Source organism: Bos taurus, chromosome 5 (genome assembly GCF_002263795.3).
Source record: "Bos taurus isolate L1 Dominette 01449 registration number 42190680 breed Hereford chromosome 5, ARS-UCD2.0, whole genome shotgun sequence".
NCBI classification, from domain to species: Eukaryota; Metazoa; Chordata; class Mammalia; order Artiodactyla; family Bovidae; genus Bos; species Bos taurus.
Window position 1 is genome coordinate 9,353,039 of NC_037332.1, and position 20,981 is coordinate 9,374,019.

Sequence of the window (20,981 nt, forward strand, 5' to 3'; positions counted from 1 at the left end):
GTCTGGTTCTAACTGTTGCTTCTTGACCTGGATACAGATTTCTCAGGAGGCAGGTCAGGTGGTTCTGGTATTTCCATCTCTTTAAGAATTTTCCAGTTTGTTGTGATCCACACAAAGGCTTTGGCATAGTCAATAAAGCAGAAGTAGTTGTTTTTCTGGTTTTTCTGGAACTCTCTTGCTTTTTCGATGATCCAATGGATGCTGGCAGTTTGATCTCTGGTTCCTCTGCCTTTTCTAAATCCAGCTCGAATATCTGGAATTTCTCAGTTTACTACTGTTGATGCCTGGTTTGGAGAATTCTGAGCATTTATTTGCTAGCATGTGTGATGAGTGCAATTGTGTGGTAGTTTGAGCGTTCTTTGGCATTGCCTTTCTTTGGAATTGGAATGAAAACTGATCTTTACAGTCCTGTAGCCACTGCTGAGTTTTCCAAATTTTCTGAATGAGTGCAGCACTTTAACAGCATCAGCTTTTAGGACTTGAAATAGCTCAGCTGGAATTTCATCACCTCTACTAGCTCTGTTTGTAGTGATGCTTCCTAAGGCAGACCTGACTTCAGACTCCAGGAGTGAACATCGACATTTTAGTAATCAGTGAACCAAAATGGACTGGAACGGGCGAATTTAATTCAGATGACCATTTTATCTACTAGTGTGGGCAAGAATCCCTTAGAAAATATGGAGTAGCCCTCATAGTCAAGATGCTAACATACAAGACTGCTTATGAGATCTCAGGTGAAAGAAAAAGACACAAACTGAGTACTATAACATGACTACAATCATTATTAAAAAGTTCTCATACTCTGTATGTGCTGAAAAGTGAAGAAACAAACTAAAATGTTGTCAGTGATTAAGTAATGGCTTTTTCTCCCTGCTTTCTCCTTTTGCATGATGTTCCAAATATTTAGAAGCATATGCTAGTCAGTGACCTCATCTGCCACCACTGTCCTTTCCCTCTGATACAACCATAATGCCTTTATTTATACCGTTATTTCATGAACATACCAAATTCTGTACCTCCTCAGATCCACGTACCGGGTGTTATTACTATTAGGAACACCCTCCATTTCTTCCTGAAATCTACATGTAATAAGAACCCAACCCTCATATTTTAACTCTCATGCTAGATAGTAAAGATTTCATAGTAAAAAAACAAATAAATAAATAAAGCAAATGACAATGAACCCACCTGTTTTCTTTCTCTTCAATGTCAGATGTACTGGCAAGCCGCCTTGGTATTGTAGGCGTAACATATGCAAGCTTAGTTCCTTTACTATCTTTCTCCTACACAAAGGCGAGAAAAAAAGAGTGAAAATAAATCAGTGCGATGATTACAGGTGCTGCTAAAAATATGGAAAAAGTATGCAACAACGTATAATTACACAGTCATCACAGTTTATTTGATAGTATTTCCATCATTCCTAGCTAAACTCTAAAACTGATGTCTATCAATACTCAAGGACTATAAGTACTAAATGACAGCCTGTTCAAATTAATTTTCTTTTCTTTCTCCCTTAATCGAGAATTAGATCATTTTAACATAAGAAAAATTCCTCCCCATTTTAATGACTGTTTCTTAAACTTCTGTAACATATTATTTACTGTAACATAGTATTATAAGACAAAACATCCTTATTTTTTTCAGAGAGAAGAGTTCTCAAATATGATTCACTGTAAGTCTCAATTATTTACATTATATAAGCTATTTACTACTTTTATATTCTACGCTTTAAAATATAATTATATAAAACAAAAAATTATTTCAATTATATTTATCCAAATCTAAGAGTGTAGATGCCATGTAATGGAATCTGTTATATTCTCATTATATGGTATCCACCAAATACTTGGAGACAAGAGGACAATAAATTTATAAAAAATAAAAATCTTAACAATACTTTATGAATAATTCATTTCTGAATTTCAATACATATAAATAAACATTCTTATATAGTACAAGAAAACTATATGGAAAAATATCTGAGTACTAAAAATGCAATGGAAAATAATCCAATTACATAAAATAGCATTCAATGAACTGTGGTACACTGTATTTAATGCAATTTAATAATGCCTTTCAAAATACAGCTATTAAAATTGCTCACTAGGACAAAGCTGGGATGTATCAGATGAAAAAAGTAGGTAAAGAAATTGTAGATATTGGATAAATGCAACCTATGAGTATAATCACAGTCTAGAACAAATGCATTCCTAAATTTTGAAAATCTTTCTTAATAAATAAAATTAGCTTATCACTTGATAGATTTTACAGAGTAAAGGATTCCTGTAATTGAGTACAGTCTCATAATTTATGTTTTGGGTAAATACATCTTATCTCCCCAATAATTATATTCCACATAGATATTGGCTGAAGGTAGGTACATTTGTATTTTCATGTCATTCATTAAGTCAAGTGAATTTAAGTTGATATACAGATATAATAATGATACACAGTAGAGAACCAATTGTTATAGTTCTTATAGAAACCAAATTGTGAAACAGATTACCTTTTCTTTATTATCCAAAGAGGAGGAAAGTCTGGGACTGGAAGCTGAGCGCATGACACCTGCAGTGTCTTTTTCCTTCTGAGCTTCTTTAGATGCTGTGATTTCTGCAAGTGCACCGTAACTGCCCGTCTTTCTAAGTCCTAACCTCCAAGATGCAGGGGACTCATCTTTTCTCTCTTCTTCTTTGGGAGAAATTTTTGTAGCTGAAGCTGGAAACTGTTTTTATTTTATTTTTCAGGAAAAGGAAAAAAATTACCAAGACCGATCAGTCCTTAAACTGGAAAGAAGTTTACAGATTAAACACTTAAAAATTACAGTTAATAGTTTCAGAAGAAACACTTACTAAGCAGGTTAATGTCTTAGTCAAAATGTAAAGATCTAAAACTGAAAAAAGAAATATTACCTGTCGAGATGTTAGGTTTAAGAACACACACTCCACACTTTGTATCACACAGAAAAATTATGATGCAAATACAGAGAAGAGAAATGAGCACACCATAATGACTTAAAACCATGCATCGTTGAAACCAATATTCACATTAAACTTGTTATGTTGTAACCTAATATAAATCCTTGCACATGGAAAAGCCTCACCATAGATTTTTCGCCCTTACTGGGCACAAGAACAATGCCAGTTTTGCGCAAGCCCTGCCTCCACGATGCGGGATCTACTGATTCCACCACAGGCATGATAGGAGCAATGAAATCATACTAAAGCCAATTAAAATAAGACAGGTAAAGAGACACAGATTGAAAGTTTGAAAATATAAAAGGAAGTTATGAGCAAAACAGACTTTTCTCCTTTTTTAAAAGAATTTTACAATAAAGTAAAACCCCGATACTGGGTAACTCTCCGATCTTTAATAAGAGTCACTGGGAATAAGTTCCAGTTTTAGTATAAGAGCATCCGAAAAAATCTAACTGAGAAACTTCTAATGCAGTTAAAGGCACAGAGAGCTGGTAATATTCTAGTATGGAGTGAACTACTGCACTTGAATTTTGTTTTTATTCACTTTGTACTAGGGTTAAAAAATTTTAAATCCATCATCAACAACAAAAGTAATCATCAATATATATCTAATCATAATATTTAATTCATTAATATTTTAAATATTATAGCCTTAAATTTATCATTGGATTTTTCTACCAAACATTAAACATGTCAACTAAAAACTATTTTTGTACAAATATTTATTTCACTTCAGTTTTCCAACAGCCCTAAAAATGAAACACCCATAATCTTTAAACTAGTTCACTTCATCAACTGCACTTACAGAGTTTAAATATTCAACCACAGTTAAATATAGACAGTTAACACAGCAACTAACTAGTTACTACAAGCACAGGATATGGATAATTAAACAATTAAACAACCCAAAACAACCTTTCTTTCACATTTATAGCCCAGGTTTACCGTAACAGAAGTTTAAAAGAACTTGTTAAAAGCACCATAATGTTGGATACTTTCTAGACAAAAAAATCTCTAGTATTTCCAGTAATTAATTCCTATCAATAAGGTTGAAAAGAGACTCAAGACATACAGCATTTCTCAGTTTCCAAAATGTGCACTGAGGCATTCAAGATGCAAGAACAAAATCACAGGAGTGCTGTGGAATGTTTTAAAATTTTAAGTGAAGTACAGTGACATCTGTTGGACACAGCACAAACTGCCATTACTAATTTATTTGTAGTAACTACTTAATAAATGAAATAAAGAGGTATTCCTTTGGGCCAAATGGCACTGTGAAAAAAAATCAGTAAAACACTAAAGTCTCCCTTGGCTGAGAAAGTCCAGGAAGCTCTGTAATATTTTACTCAGTATATAGGCACTGCGATGATTCCTTACTGATTTCAGAGTTTAAAGTCACACTACTCGAGAACACAGGCTGGCAAACTTTTTTTCTATGAAAGGTCAGGTTGTAAATTTTAGGCTTTAACTACTCATCTATGCTGTTACAGTACAAACCCAGCCATAGGTAACATACAAGTGAATGAACATGGGTGTGTTACAATAAAACTTTATTTAGGGTCAGTGAAGTTAGAATTTGTGTCACAAAATACTCTTTTTCTTTTAATCTTCCCCTGCCTCTGTCAACCATTTAAAAATATTAAAAGCATTCTAATTTGCAGACTGTACAAAAAACAGGTAGGGGGCCACGTTTGGCCCACAGACTATGGTTTGCTAATCCTCTCTGCCCCTAGAACCTTCCTCAAACTAGAAACAAATCTTACTCTTCCATGATAAAATAGTAAATAATATTTGCTGAATGTTACAACAGAAGCGAACATTTAACAAATGTTCACTTGTGTCAGGCCTAAAAGAAGTGCTTCATATGGGTTATCTCATTTAGTCCTGCAACCACCCAATGAAATGGAACTTTACTATCATTTTAGAGTTGAGAAAAATGAGGCAGTATTATCAAGTTAGAAATTTTGTTGCACTGTTAAAACTGATATACCTCCTCTCTATCTAACATAAATTGTAATTTAAGAACTGGTTATCTGTTTAAAGGCATCTTTCTATTTCTGGTATATAAATGAACCTCTTTGAGTTAACTCAAGTATACCTATTCCCTGAGATTTTTCTTTTTGTTTTTATAACCAGGACACTACTTTGACTTTCCTATTCTTCTGACTACCCCCATTCTTGGTCTTTTTGTTGCTGTCATTGTAACAAATTTCCTTGTCATAACCCTGTAACATAAGCACTCCAGTAGTCTGTTCTCATATATCCTATCTTCTCTTTATATTTCCTTCTGAGTGCTGGGAGTAGGGTCTTCTTTATATCCTCATGCATTGTATTCAGCTTCTTCTCAAATGTGTTATTCTGCAACTCAATCTCACTCCTAACGTCCCAGTTCCGAACTTCTATTTACCTGTAGAATGGACTATAGATAAGGAAAACTGGAACTGGAAACAGAAACAATGTGTAAAGTGCAACACCTTTATTTCCAAACCAGCTCTTCCTTGGTTCCCTATTTCTGTTACGGGCATCAGTAATCTATTCAATCCCTAAAAAAATTTTTTTGGCCACATTGTGCAGGCATGTGGGATGTGGTATTTTAGTTCCCTGATCAGGTATCAAATCCATGGTCCCTGCAGTGGAAGCAGGGAGTCTTAACCACTGGACTGTGGAGGAAGCCCCAATCCCCTGCATTTGCAACTTGAAAGTCATGTTAGACCTCTTCTTTGTCATCTTCCTGCAATTATAAATTAAGTGACAAGTCTCTAAACCTCCTCCTCTCCTTTATATAAGACCACTGCCGCTCTTCTGATTTATATTATCATGTTGGGAAACTTCAATGACTTCCTAATAAACCTTCTCTCACTCAGTCTCTCGCCTTCAAATACACCTGTACATTGGTATCAGAATAATATTCTATAAAGAATAATTATCTCACGGCCTTGTTCAAATATCTATGATTCCCTATATCTATCAGATCACAAAAACGTTACCATAGGAATGAAAACATTTCACAGTTTGGCTCTACTTTTCCTGTTTCACTTCATATATGTATCCTGTAAATTAATCAAATTTGAAAACTCATTTTTCCTGAAAAAATACTCTACATTATCCCTACTTTGATCACATCATTTCTCTTCTGTTTCAACAAACTATACAAACTCTCTTCTCTGTTAGGCTGAAATACTACCTACACATTCTTTAAGATCTATCACAAATGTTCTAACTCCACTACCTCAAATCAAAAATGATTTCTTCCATTTTAAAACCACTGTTTTACAATTATACACTTTTATTGGTATACTTCATATACCCACAGCACCTAGTCTTTTATTTAATTTTATTATATTAATAATTAGGTTCAATTAGCAAGAACATGTAATCAAGACAACTCTAAATTTTTACCATCTAGTAAAGACAATCTACATGTATTGGAATGTATGTGTAGACAGCAGAATAGATAATCTTTTTTAGAGATTCCAACAATATTTACTTTGACTACAGAGTTATATATATAAACATTGTTAGTTAAACTTACTGTTAGTTAAAATGTTAACTAACAATAAACTTACTGTTAAGATAAAATTTTAATATAAAACATTATTTAACTTATTAAGTTAAATAATGAAATAAACTTACTATTTAGTTAAATCATAAGATCAAACTAATGGTTTTACAGTTAATATATCCACAAATTATAGGCTTGATCTCATTGCTACAGAAATAGTTCTGCAATTTTAGCTGACAAGTCAACAACTGAAGAGAAGAACTTTTAAAGTGAATACATCTATGTTTCTCTATAGTTGTCAGGAGTTATTACAGAATATAAGTGATATTCAATACTGTTGTAGAGCTTTCAGGGTTGTGATCCATTCCTTGTCATGCATGTTCATGTGTATGTGTGTCTATTTATATAAGGCTTATGCACTGGTGGAAGAAGCTAGAGAACTTAAGACAACTGTGTCTAAAAAAACAGAAGTTGAGGAGTGAGTGGCAACCTAAAAATAGAATTCTTAATTACAAAATCTTTTATGATACATTTATAGATTAAGAATTCATCTAAGGAAATTTGTTAGGTCTCTAAGTTAAAGGGAAAATCTTAAAACGTTAAAAAAAAAACTAAAATGCTAAATTAAAGTAAATACATTATCACTGAATATAACAGGCTTTAAAAGTCATACATAATACTGATTAAATTTTAAAATACTTCATTCTTTTGTACAAGACTTTATTACTTTGAATAAAATTTGGCCATAAAACATAACGAACAAATACTGAAACAAAATAATCTTTAAAGTAATCTTCAACTTGAGAATAAAATGCAGTTTCTAAATATACAAATTAGAGAAACAATTGTCATTAGGTCAACTTAATTAAGAATTAGAATCAATTCTGATTAATAATTGGTAATAAAATAAGAACTTTTATAGAAAGGGATAATTGGCCCACTAATCTAACAGAGCTATTAAGTATTTGCTTTCAGTGAGGGCAGTTGGCATAAACTGAGAAGTAACCTGCCATAAATCTAGGGTTATGTTTGAGAAAAATATAATTGATAAGAAGCCTACTGTAATTATTTGACTACAGTAGGAAAGAGATTGCTTAGCTAAATACTCAAAAGACTAACAGCTGGCTTCTTGGCGGGAATGGAGCTTATGGGAACTTTTTGATAAATCTGTAGTTCTAACAGATAATAAATCAAAAGAGTTAAAGTTCAGTATTCACTTAAGAAGTAAAATGGGGTTCTATAATTAAATAAACCTTTAGTTAAAGCAGCTCATGGTAACTCCAGTTATGATAACTATCTTGAAAACTTTGCAGATAGACTGCTTCTGGAGAATTTAATTTTAAAGCATATATAAATTATGGCCATTTGAAGATAGTTTCTAATTGCATTTAAGAAGCCCTCAGTTCTAGAATATAGAAGGTGAGATGATTTAGTCAGAGTCTCCTGATATTCAAACTGTACAAGTTAAATTCATGTTATTTCTACCATTAAAAATTCACTCTACTTCTTTCCTTTGGAAGAGTTTCAAGGGAGGATTATTAATAACAGTATGGGTCTTTCTCTAGCTTATGATTTTAAAAGGCTCAAATTGTGGCCACTTGGTATCAAATCCAAAGAATAGCAAAACTGACAATACGATAGAACTGCTGTGGGGATTTAAAATTAGTCCTCAAACCAATGCAAACCAAATAATGTCAGAAAAGCAACAAAATAAGAAGTCCAAAGGCAGAGACATGATAAATGAATACAATGTGTAATTTGTGAGTGGACCTTTAATTTGAAAAATCAAAACATTTTGAAAAATTAAAAAAAAAATCTGAAAAGTCAAAAAATCTAGATTTGAAAAATCTAGAAAGGTGTTACTAGGAGGACAACTGGGAAAATTCTGAGTATGGTTTGTATATTAGCATAAATAATGTTTTATATCAATGTCAAATTTTCTAAGTATATTAATTTCACTGTGGTAATGAAGGATAATGCATTTGTACTTAAATACATACTCAAGTATTCAGGAATACTGTGTTACAGTGCAAGCAGTCAATTCTTAAAACAGTTCTGAGAAAAGAAAAAAAAAGGGTGAGTGCCTATGTGTGTGTGCATGCACAAACGTGTATGTGAGTGTGTGTTACACAGAGAGGGAAATGAGTTTGCTTATAAAAGACAGGTAAGGGCTGGTAGGGAGAAGCCTTTAAAACGAGACCAGTAGGTTAAAGAAAAAAAAAAAAAAAACCCACAGAAAAACCCTTAATCTTTAATATGGGTTTAAAAAAGTATGGGTTCTGAAATATCAGGGAAAAGAAGTCTTGAATATCAACACACGAAGTTGGAAAGCACTGTTTGGTGGAGAAAGTAAAGTAGGAAGGATAATAAATAGAGAACAAAATAAGGAAGAGGAAGAAATGAAACTAACATTTTGGGAGCACTTAGTCACTAGCCAAGCTCTTTCAATTACTGCTTAACAATGATAACTTATTTTCTCTCTTTACTATCATTTTTGTTTTGTCCTTTTTAGGGAGAACACATAAGGAAGATAGTAACTCGCCTAGAGTCACAACAACTAACAAGAGGTGGGGTCAGCAGCTGACCTTTGGTTTGTTCAGACATACCTGGTGCTTTGTAAATGAACTAGAAAATCAAGATTCCAGTTCTCTTAGTGACCTGTGGCAGTTTTTTTCGGGCTTAACTTATACACACCTCAAATTACCAAAAAGTACCTTTACTCAATAGAAATAAAAGATACAAAACTCTTGTTTCTCAAAAGTCAAAGGAAATAAAAAACTACCATGTTCAGTAGTTTTTTATATGAAAAATTTTATTTTTCTCCTCTTTATTTTTTCAATGATTAACTAATATCAACTGCAAAAAGTATCTGAAAAAAGAATGTAACAGGTTCAGCAGAAATCTCAGTAAAGAAAAAGTATTTTTATTCTAAAACCTTAAACTTAGAACTGTCTTCATGCTTTAACTTAAATGGTACTTACACAGAATACATTTATTTTTTAACAAACACAATTTTGTTTTACCTTTTTAATAGGTGATGTAGGTGTTGGCTGACCAGATGACACAGTAGGTGTTGTAACAGCTACAGGAGCTGCTTGTGTACTAGAAGTATTGGCATTAGTTACAGAAGCCATGGGTTTTGTCTTATCTTTAGGAGGAAAAAAAAGAAAAAGAACATTAAGAGTCATGATTCTAGATGAGTTCAGTTTCAGAGGTATTTAAAATAGTATTTAATACTGTATTTCTGTTTTCCCACTATCATCTCTTTTAACAAGAGAATTTTTCAAGGAGTTTCTAGAAATGTTTCAATATGTACAAGACTTAAATAAGAACATGACACATAACCAGACTTTTAAGAATAAAAAGCACAAACAAAATCTGACTTTTGTACTTCTAACACTATGGAAGTTTTTAAAAAAAACTTTAAATTAATTTTTAAAACCTGAACACTTGAATACAACATAACTTCAAAAAATTCCATATTGCTTATCTAAAACTTATAGCTCTTTTTTGTTCTAGGACATCCGAAACTGCTCTTTGTCAGTAATTACATTCCTGTCAAACAGTTACATTTAAATGTCACAAAGAGCATTCCTTCTCACCCCTAAAAGGTATAAAGTTAAATGGGTACAACATAAGCTGAATTAGGTTAAATCTCTTCCAATGATGTATCAAGACAATTTCCAACTAATAATTGATCACTTAGAAAAAGATTTTTGAAATACTAGAAAAAAATCAATATGATGCTAGCAAAAATTCAAAGACTATTTGAACACAGAAATCAAACTAGCTTTTAGCACAAGTCACATATAAATTTAAACCTTTAAATTAACTATAATTTATAAATGAGCTAGAAAAGTTAACTTTTCAAATAGTCAAAAGTCATTTAACTGAGCTTTAAAGTATTCCTTTAGTTTCAAAATGGGATAGAACAGGTATCTTTCTATACTTCTGGGAAGAAATATACTGCTTTTAAAGCTCTATGAGACATTCATTTTTATTATACTACCTCTCTTCCCTATGTTAATAGGGCTGAAAGCATAATCTCAAACTATATCAAAGGACAAGGCCAAACTGACACATTTAAAAATCACTATTACCATAGCTTTTCAAATAAACTGAATGAGCTAAACTCAGTCTAATAAGCTTTTTTTCTCATTGTTAAATCTCTTTTCATTCAACAGAAGCTAAGCCTACTCAGCATAATTAAGTACAAATCATGTACACTCTTAATTAAACCATCCTCCTGGGAAACAATCCATCTAACTGAAGAGATTAATTCAATGAATATTTATTAAGTGCCTAATACCTCAAGCATTGTCCTAAGCACTGGGGATATATCAGTCAACGAAAAGACAAAATAACTGCATAAAGCTTATAGTCTGGAAGGAGAAATAAAGTTCAGCATATTTTTTTTGCATTTTCTCGTTTTTTCCTATTTTCTCTAGATTTAAAAATTTGTTTTATATTATTGAAATAAATACATACATCAAAGAATGTATATGCACATATGCAAACATTTATGGTTGGTTTATGAGTAATAATGAAACCAACCCCAGGTATCCATCATTCAACTTAAGTAAACATTATCAATGTTATTGAAGCCCTTTACATTCATTTGACTTCAACGAAGAATAAAAACTCCATGTCCTAAAGGAAAAAACAAAAAACTAAAAGCAAAACTATACTTCCCTTTCCTCATTCCCTCAACTACCTCTCAAAAATTTACAAATCATTTGGAAGGAAATTAAACTTTTGGTTGAGTCCCTATTTTCAATCTGATTTATATGAAACTGATTTAAAACTGGTTTTGTAAATATTTAACAAAAGAAAATCCAGCAAAATAGTTATTTAATATACAATAGTTTCCCAAGGAAACAACCCTGCAAAAAGAAAAAAGAAACAGTTTAGAAATCATCAGGTCAAGCTGCAGCTCTATAGGGAAATGACTGCTTTCTCAAGCTTGCCAAATAAAGTATGATAAAGCCTTGTTGATATTAAAAGAGTGAGAGAGAAGGAACCACACAGCATTTACATGGGTTAATTCTTGAGATCGAGTCAAATTTTCCTGGCACAACTAGCTACTAGCAACAGGAAGAACAAAATTATCAAGTACAATGCTTTAGAGAAACATTTAAAGTTAGCTTTCTGAGAAACTCAGCAGAGTGACTGGTATGCTTAAACTTCAAATTGGGAACTAACATAACACAATTTGATAGTGATTAGTTCTATTCATATTTACAGAATAGAAGACTTTAAAGAACTATCCAGATAACCTAGTCTAATTCTTTCCATTCTATAAACAACAAAATTTCAACCCAAAGGTCAGGAGGTTTGCTAAATAGCAGTGCCCAGCACTGAGAGTTTGTATGCTGTTGCTGTTTAGTCGCATCCAACTCAGCGACCCTATGGCCTGCAGCCCACCAGACTACTCTGTCCGAGGGATTTTTCTGGCAATATTGGAGTGGGTTGCCATTTTCTTCTTCTGGGGATCTTCCTGACCCAGGGATCGAACCTGTGGTTTCCTGTTTGGCAGGAAGATTTTTTTTTTTTTTTAACTCTATTTAGAAAGGCTAAAATGACTGTATGCTAATTTGAACAGGTATGCTATACAAGAAAATTTCATTTCATTTTTTATATCCTCCAAGTTGGATTCCATTGTATATGCTTTGTTCTTTCTTCAGGCCTCTTTAACTTCAGACTGGAGGTGAGCAGAAATATGGCTTACTCCTTTCCCCTTAAATCATTCTCAGGCTCCAGACAAGGAGCTGGACCTCTGAGAAATCTTAACTGGCAGTGGTAGCTTTTAACTCTGGAGGCTTTTCAGGAGTATATAAGACAAGGAACAAGCTGCTCCTCTCTCAGCTCTTTCCAGGAATCTGACCCTAAGCAGACTGAAAGGCACTGTAAGACAAGATTAATCTACTGCCATTGGAACAACCTGCATTCACCCTGGGAGGCAGGTGAATCCCTGGGGACTGGTGATGAGATGCTGCAGCATCACCATAATCCACACTGGGATACGTCCTGTCCTGTCCTGTCCTCCAACTTGGAAGCTCCTTTGAATCAAACCACATTTTCACGAGAGTTCTTTGTGATTCCTGAGCATTTGAAGTGCGTCCGAACCTGAAAGCTGTGGAAAAATGAGCTGGAAAGCGGATTCTTTACCACTGAGCCACCAGGGAAGCCCAGTGAGTTGTATAGAAAGGATCAATTAAGAAAAATTAGGTAACAAATCTCTGAGCTATCTGGACTTCCAGTTCTTGAATTCTTCTTATGAGCTAGGAGATCTGGGTGCTAGTCTTGGTGCGGATGTGCCTGTAGTTTGATTTGTAATGACATATTTTACTAGAGGACAGAAGAGCCTAATATACTACACTCTATGAGGTCAAAAAGAGTCGGACATGACTTAGACTGAACAACAAGAAAATTTTACTAGAGACTAGGGGCCAAAGCATATCTCACAGAGAGGAGATTAACTACAGAAAACTAACTTTCAGTTCAGTTCAGTTGCTCAGTCGTGTCCACTCTGCAACCCCATGAATTGCGGCACACCAGGCCTCCCTGTCCATCACCAACTCCCGGAGTTCACTCAAGCTCATGTCCATTGAGTTGATGATGCCATCCAGCCATCTCATCCTCTGTCGTCCCCTTCTCCTCCTGCCCCCAATCCCTCCCAGCATCAGAGTCTTTTCCAATGAGTCAACTCTTCACATGAGGTGGCCAAAGTACTGGAGTTTCAGCTTTAGCATCATCCCTTCCAAAGAAATGCCCGGGCTGATCTCCTTTAGAATGGACTGGTTGGATCTCCTTGCAGTCCAAGGGACTCTAAAGAGTCTTCTCCAAAGGGGTTGCTGGATCATAAGGCAGTTCTATTTCCAGTTTTTTAAGGAATCTCCACACTGTTCTCCATAGTGGCTGTACTAGTTTGCATTCCCACCAACAGTGTAAGAGGGTTCCCTTTTCTCCACACCCTCTCCAGCATTTATTATTTGTAGACTTTTGGATCGCAGCCATTCTGACTGGTGTGAAATGGTACCTCATAGTGGTTTGGATTTGCATTTCTCTGATAATGAGTGATGTTGAGCATCTTTTCATGTGTTTGTTAGCCATCTGTATGTCTTTTTTGGAGAAATGTCTATTTAGTTCTTTGGCCCATTTTTTGATTGGGTCGTTTATTTTTCTGGAGTTGAGCTGTAGGAGTTGCTTGTATATTTTTGAGATTAGTTGTTTGTCGGTTGCTTCATTTGCTATTATTTTCTCCCATTCTGAAGGCTGTCTTTTCACCTTGCTAATAGTTTCCTTTGATGTGCAGAAGCTTTTAAGGTTAATTAGGTCCCATTTGTTTATTTTTGTTTTTATTTCCAATATTCTGGGAGGTGGGTCATAGAGGATCCTGCTGTGATGTATGTCGGAGAGTGTTTTGCCTATGTTCTCCTCTAGGAGTTTTATAGTTTCTGGTCTTACGTTTAGATCTTTAATCCATTTTGAGTTTATTTTTGTGTATGGTGTTAGAAAGTGGTCCAGTTTCATTCTTTTACAAGTGGTTGACCAGATTTCCCAGCACCACTTGTTAAAGAGATTGTCTTTAATCCATTGTATATTCTTGCCTCCTTTGTCGAAGATAAGGTGTCCATATGTGCGTGGAATTTAGAAAGATGGTAACAATAACCCTGTGTACGAGACAGCAAAAGAGACACTGATGTATAGAACAGTCTTATGGACTCTGTGGGAGAGGGAGAGGGTGGGAAGATTTGGGAGAATGACATTGTAACATGTAAAATATCATGTAAGAAACTAGTTGCCAGTCCAGGTTCGATCCACGATACTGGATGCTTGGGGCTAGTGCACTGGGACGACCCAGAGGGATGGTATGGGGAGGGAGGAGGGAGGAGGGTTCAGGATGGGGAACACATGTATACCTGTGGTGGATTCATTTTGATATTTGTCAAAACTAATACAATTATGTAAAGTTTAAAAATAAAATAAAATTTAAAAAAAAAAAAAAAAAAAAGAGTCTTCTCCAACACCACAGTTCAAAAGCATCAATTCTTTGGCACTCAGCTTTCTTGACAATCCAACTCTCACATCCATACAAGACCACTGGAAAAACCATTGCCTTGACTAGATGCACCTTTGTTAGCAAAGTAATATGCTTTTTGAATATGCTTTTGAATATGCTATCTAGGTTGGTCATAACTTTCCTTCCAAGGGGTAAGTGTCTTTTAATTTCATGGCTGCAGTCACCATCTGCAGTGATTTGGGAGCCCAAAAAAATAAACTCTGACACTGTTTCCACTGTTTCCCCATCTATTTCCCATGAAGTGATGGGACCAGATGCCATGATCTTTGTTTTCTGAATGCTGAGCTTTAAGCCAACTTTTTCACTCTCCTCTCACTTTCATCAAGAGGCTCTTTAGTTCTTCTTCCCTTTCTGCCATAGGGGTTTGTGATCTGCATATCTGAGGTTATTGATATTTCTCCCAGCAATCTTGATTCCAGCTTGTGTTTCTTCCAGCCCAGCGTTTCTCATGATGTACTCTGCATATAAGTTAAATAAGCAGGGTGACAATATACAGCCTTGACATACTCCTTTTCCTATTTGGAACTAGTCTGTAGTTCCATATCCAGTTCTGTTGCTTCCTGACCTGCATATAGGTTTCTCCAGAGGCAGGTCAAGTGGTCTGGTATTCCCATCTCTTTCAGAATTTTTCACAGTTTATTGTGATCCACACAGTCAAAGGCTTTGGCATAGTCAATAAAGTAGAAATAGATGTTTTTCTGGAACTTTAAATACTTGTATTTGAGTCAATTTAAATTTCAATGGTGTCATTTTATCTTTCAAATGAACTAAACAAATTTAACTGAAGTATTATTAGATAAACATGTACATTAATCATATTTAAATGAGTAAACTTTAATTTTACACAATATACGAAAATTAATGTTTATTACAGAGTATTATACAGTATCCATGTAAAGCAGGTATTATTACCCTGATTTCAGAGAAATCAGATTAAATAACTTACATCCATAATTACATGCATGAATCAGTTCATGTTCTTGAACACTGTACATGCTGATTTTCATATAATTTGCTTTTATAATTAGAAATATTTTAATTAGCATGTTATACAAATAAATTTTAATATTCAATGACTACCTGTTGTTCTACTTCCAATTTTACTTATACTACTGTGTCATCAAGGCAAACGATATGCTGACTTACCTGACCAGCAATGTGATAGCAATAAATAAAAAATTATTAATAAATCCCTAGAGTCTAAAATCTAGCCATTTTTAAACCTCAAAAACTCTTTGTGTATTTCCACAAAATAATTTACTTGTAGTACTAGTAAGTTCAAGAAAATAAGGAAATTCATAACAAAGCACCTGGCAACAAAGCTAGCCTGTACCTATTTAGCGGTATCTTGTTTTTAATGGGAAATAGAATTAACAATATGTTCCTTGACATGTTTATTTAGTAAACTTTAACTTCTCACATTTTCTTAGAGAAAATATTTTGCTGAGTAAAAATAGTCTGATTCAAAACTGCTGTTGTTGAGTCCAGAGGAAACAGGGGGAGTTCAAGGGATTCTAGGGCTCCTTTGTGTTTACCACTTGATCACCAAACTAGTCCTGAGATTATGATGATAGTCTTGCATTAATAAAAATCTTAATGGAAATGAAATACTATTTCTGGTAAATATGTTAAAATGCCAAAATGCCAGGTTACACAACTCAAAGATGGCAATACTGGAATCTCAAACTCTTCAGAAGTTTTGAGTGATCAGGCAGTAAAGAATAAAAGCAATTCAGTAAACAAAATTTATAAAAATGTGAGCCAGAGGAAAAAAATATAGAAACTATACCCTTGATAATAAAAAGGATTTAAATTGTTATAGCAAAACAATCTGGCAGCATCTGTGAAAAATGAAAATATGACTCAATGATCCAGTTTTTCAGTATATCTATTAGAGAACCTCTTGGACATATACACAGGGAGATAATTATAAAATGACTGCTCCAGGACTGTTTACAATAAAACACTGGGAATTAGGTTAATTTTTTATCAAAAAGGAAGTCAATGTATTTAATGAATATTATACAGTAACTGAAGGGATAGATTATATATAAAAAGATACAGATAGATAGAAACAAAACTTTTAAGTAAAAAAAAACAAGCTGCATAACGATTTCTAGGGTAGAAAATGAAACACAAAACAACCTTATAATTACTATATATTATTTTTGAATGTAAGATAAGAGTGTAACAATGGATTAGGAGATTCAGGAAAAAACTCATGATAGTGATTTGGGAAAGAAATGAAAGAGAAGTAGACTAGGGTGATGATTAAAGAAGACAACAGTTTTAATTTTATTAAAAGAAAATTAAAAACAAATATAGCTAAAAGTCAATAGCTGCTTAGTTTTGGTAGTCTGAGTATGAAAGTTTATTATATTTTTCTATATATTTAAAATTCCTCAAAACAAAATAAAGTTCCCCACACGTCTACAGGAAAAATTCTTGGGACTCAGTCCCAACTTTCTATTACTCAGGAAATACTTGGGAGCCAGCTTCCTGTACTTGGGTCTCAGAAAGCAGCAGGAGCATTCTTGAATTGCTGGGAACCCATCTAACCCTATCTGTACCACCCAAAAGGAGTCTTCAAAGCTTCTTCACCTTCTTCAAACTTAAAAATATAAGTCAGTGAAACACAAAGGTGATCAAGAGCATCCAGGTAATTAGAGAACAATACAATCACAACTATACTTAACATTCTAACACTCCTGAAAGGTAATTTACAGGCTTGTTGCTGGCTTGGCAGGTATCTTAAATAGCATGTCAGTCTGAAAAGTTTCAAAATTAAAGTCTGACCTCATCTTACTTTATAGTTCATCAAAATTTCACTAAAAATCCTTTTATCCTTCACATTTTACCTGTTTCAGCTTCTGATTCTGAGTCATCTTCCTCATCTTCTTCACTAGAGCAACTAGATTCATCTTTCTTTCCTTCTTCTTCATCATCAACCTTTTCTTGTTCCAGAGATTCAATACGGGATGCATTTTTCTCAGGCTCAATAATCAATGTCTCTTTACTGTAAAAGGAAAAAAAGCCTTAAAATAATTATAAAAACAAAAGGTCAAAATACAATATAAATGTATTAATTTTTCTCAGATCCACAAAATCTAATAACCATATCTGTGGCTATCATGCCAACTCATTTAAAAAAAGAACAAAATCTCCTTTAATATTTTACTTACTTTTTAAAGGTCTTCTGTGACTGATTATTATCCATATTAGCTGTTGATTCAATTAGTGGAGATTTCTTTTCCCGTTTTTCACTATGGAGCTTTATAAAAGTTACGCAAAGAAAAATAAGAATACTATTAAAATAATATAAATCAGCAAAATACAGAATTTAAAATAGTAACAAAGTAGCCTCCCAAACACTAAATGAAAACAAACAGATAGAACAAAGATTTAAATTTTACCTAAAAAGAAAAGGGCTTGGATAAAGAATAAAAAAGAACTAGACAGTTAAAAATGTCCACAAAGGAGAGTTCTCTGGTGGTCCTGTGGTTAAGATTCCACCCTTCTGTACAGAAGGCACAGGTTCAATTCCTGGTCGAGGAACTAAGATATGCTATGCAGCCAAAAAAAAGGGGGGGAGGTGCTCCACAAAGGATTAAGTTGGATTTTTTTTTAAAGATCCCTCCAACTTTAGTTTACTGAAAAAGCCAGAGTCCATTAATCATTTAGGATGTCTGATAATACTTAAACAATTGCTTCCTAGTTATAGGAAGCAATATATATATATATATATATATTGGTATGTATATATATATATATAATATATATATATAATATATGTAAAAAGCAAAACTGTTTGCTTTTCTAGGGTACGCTATTTTTGAAATCTGAGATTGTCTCCACCTTCTAAGCAAACCTCCTTATGAAATCACAAAAACATTATTGAGAACATACACATTATACAGGGCTTCCCTGGTGGCTCAGTAGGTAAAGAATCCACCTACAATGCAGGAGAAGGGGATTCGATCCCTAGGTTGGGAAATTCCCCTGGAGGAGGGCATGGCAACCCACCCCAGTATTCTTGCCTGGAGAATCCCGTGGACAGAGGAGCCTGGGGGGCTACAGTCCATGGGGTCGCAGAATTGGGGTCGCAGAATTGGACACAGATTAGCAACTGAGCACACACGCACATACATTATCTAAGTATTCCTTTGGGAAGGGGAGGCTAGAGAAATGGGGAAAGGGCAACACAAAAGGCTAAAAAAATACCACCACTACTCCTTTATTCTCATTTACTGTCATTTAATTTGTTTGCTGGGAATACCTTAAAACCAAACAGTACAAAATATTATAAGAACACCTTTTCAACTGTCTGAAATTCAGTGTTATAACGGGATTCACTAATAGAGACAATTTTTAGATAGTCATCAAACATACCAGATTTTGCTTCTTTTGCAACTCTTCTAAATATCCTAAAATGTCCTCATCTGCTACATCAAAGGCTGTCTGGCCCTACACAGAAAACAAAGGGTTGGTGATGATAAAAAGTTATCAATAAATTATGCCCTCAGTGATTCTCTATAAATCTACAGAAAGAATTAGGTAATTTTTTCTATAGTAGCTACAAAACATGGTACAAATGAGTTGAAGTAGATAAATGAAAAATCCATGTGAGGAAGAAGCAACTGATACACATCCCCTTACTTATTTTGGTAACAGCTTTATTGATCTATAGTTCACATACAAGTCAACTATTTCAAGTATGCAATCCAATGGTTTTTAGTATATCCACGAGTATCACCACAACCAGTTTTAGAACATTTTCATCATCCTCAAAATAAATGACATACCCACTGCAATCTCCTCACCATTCCTCCTTGCTCGCCCAGTCTAAGGCAACCACTAACGTACTTCCTGTTACTATAGATTCTTGTTACCTATTCTGGACATTTCATATGAAAGGAATCATACAGTATACAGTCCTTTGTGACTGGCTTCCTTTACTTAACATACTGTTTTCAAGGTTCTTCCATGTTGTAGTAAGTATCTACTTCCTTCTTTTTTCAATTGCTGAATATTATTCCATTGTATTGTACACCATAGTCTGATAATTTATTCACCGGCTGATGGACATCTGCATCTGCTTTTGCTTTTCTGGTATATAATGAATAACACTGCTATGAACATTTGTATACAGGTTTTTGTGTGGACATCTGTTTTAATTTTTTTGGGTATAACAGCTACAAGCAGAATAACTGGGTCATGTAGTAACTCCAAGTTTGCCGTTTTGAAATCTTATTTCTATTTTACCACCATAAAAATTAATTAAATTCTTACTAGAATAATAAGATAAATATATGCATTTCAAATATACTTAAAAGTTCATCTAGCCACAGGTATGACTTAGTTTCAAAAATCAGTCCAGACAAACATCTGTCAATCTGTTTTTATCCACAGTGGGAAAGACAATTTTAAAGAGCTGGTGGCCAAAAATAATAAGGATTTTTCTTGTTGCCGGCTTAGTCCTTATAATAACCCTACTGGTACAAGTTTCCAGAACACCAGAAAGTTCATTGTTTAGAATATACTCTACCTTATACATTTGTAAAGTTTTAATTTATGAGTTTTTAAATATAATATCAATGGAAGAGCCTCATAAGTAGCGGGAAAAGACTTAATAATAAAAATGAATAAACAACTGACAATTATGAAAAGCTTAACACAATTATATAATGTATAGTCTCATAATATTTTAAAGACTAAAACTCTATTTTTAAAAGTTAAAATATTTAAGGTACATTTAAAAGGCCTACCACTTTGTTGACCATCTCCATATCACACAGATTGTCCACTAAAATCCGACATGCTTCTTCTTTACCCCAATGAGCTGCAGCATGAAGAGGTGTCCAGCCATCATAATCTTTAATATTAACATCATAGCCTGCCTGTATTAAAAGTCTAAACAAATTACAGTGAATTAGATAATCATTAAAATCTAGAAATGAGTGAATATAATCAACAGCTGTATACCATGCACTTAAACAAAAATTTGCAATATATTTCTTTTCATAGTTCAAAATTTCTCCTCCCCTCAACAAATTAACTAGGGCAAAAAAAAGTAATTCTCAGAAAACACTGAAATAGAGAATCCTGAGTTACTGCCATAATAATGAATTCAGTTTTGATCAATTCCTCATAATTATTCCTCTTAATGACTGTGTCTTATGGTTTGGTATGATATTGATTCTTATTAAGATGTTTCTAACTGAAATTTTCACAGGGAAGTCTATGATTTTTCAAAACTACTAGATCAATTTGTATGTTAAACTGATTTATTATAGGAAATGGCTTCCATATGATATATCATGTCAGGCTGAACACGTTCTCAAAATATACTGGGATTAAACAAACATTTGTAGTGTTATTGTTGCTTTCCAGTTAAGGAACTGGTTTATGAAAGCTTTCATGA

The 20,981-nt window shown here is 33.8% G+C and overlaps 1 protein-coding gene across 6 annotated transcripts in view; it reads right to left on the bottom strand.

Annotated features, from left to right (window-relative positions):
* Window positions 1-20,981, bottom strand: part of PPP1R12A (protein phosphatase 1 regulatory subunit 12A) — a 168,364-nt gene that overhangs the window by 43,732 nt on the left and 103,651 nt on the right. For all 6 annotated transcript variants that reach the window (XR_009494419.1, XM_024991984.2, XM_024991985.2 and 3 more), the window contains exons 5-11: window positions 20,326-20,470; window positions 18,950-19,024; window positions 17,743-17,831; window positions 17,419-17,576; window positions 9,501-9,625; window positions 2,507-2,722; window positions 1,189-1,283 (exon numbers count right to left, since the gene is read on the bottom strand). Coding sequence is in view for 5 of the 6 variants with exons in the window: in XM_024991984.2 (XP_024847752.1) it covers window positions 1,189-1,283; window positions 2,507-2,722; window positions 9,501-9,625; window positions 17,419-17,576; window positions 17,743-17,831; window positions 18,950-19,024; window positions 20,326-20,470 (903 nt within the window). In the remaining variant the exon portion in view is untranslated. The remainder of the gene's footprint in view (window positions 1-1,188; window positions 1,284-2,506; window positions 2,723-9,500; window positions 9,626-17,418; window positions 17,577-17,742; window positions 17,832-18,949; window positions 19,025-20,325; window positions 20,471-20,981) is intronic.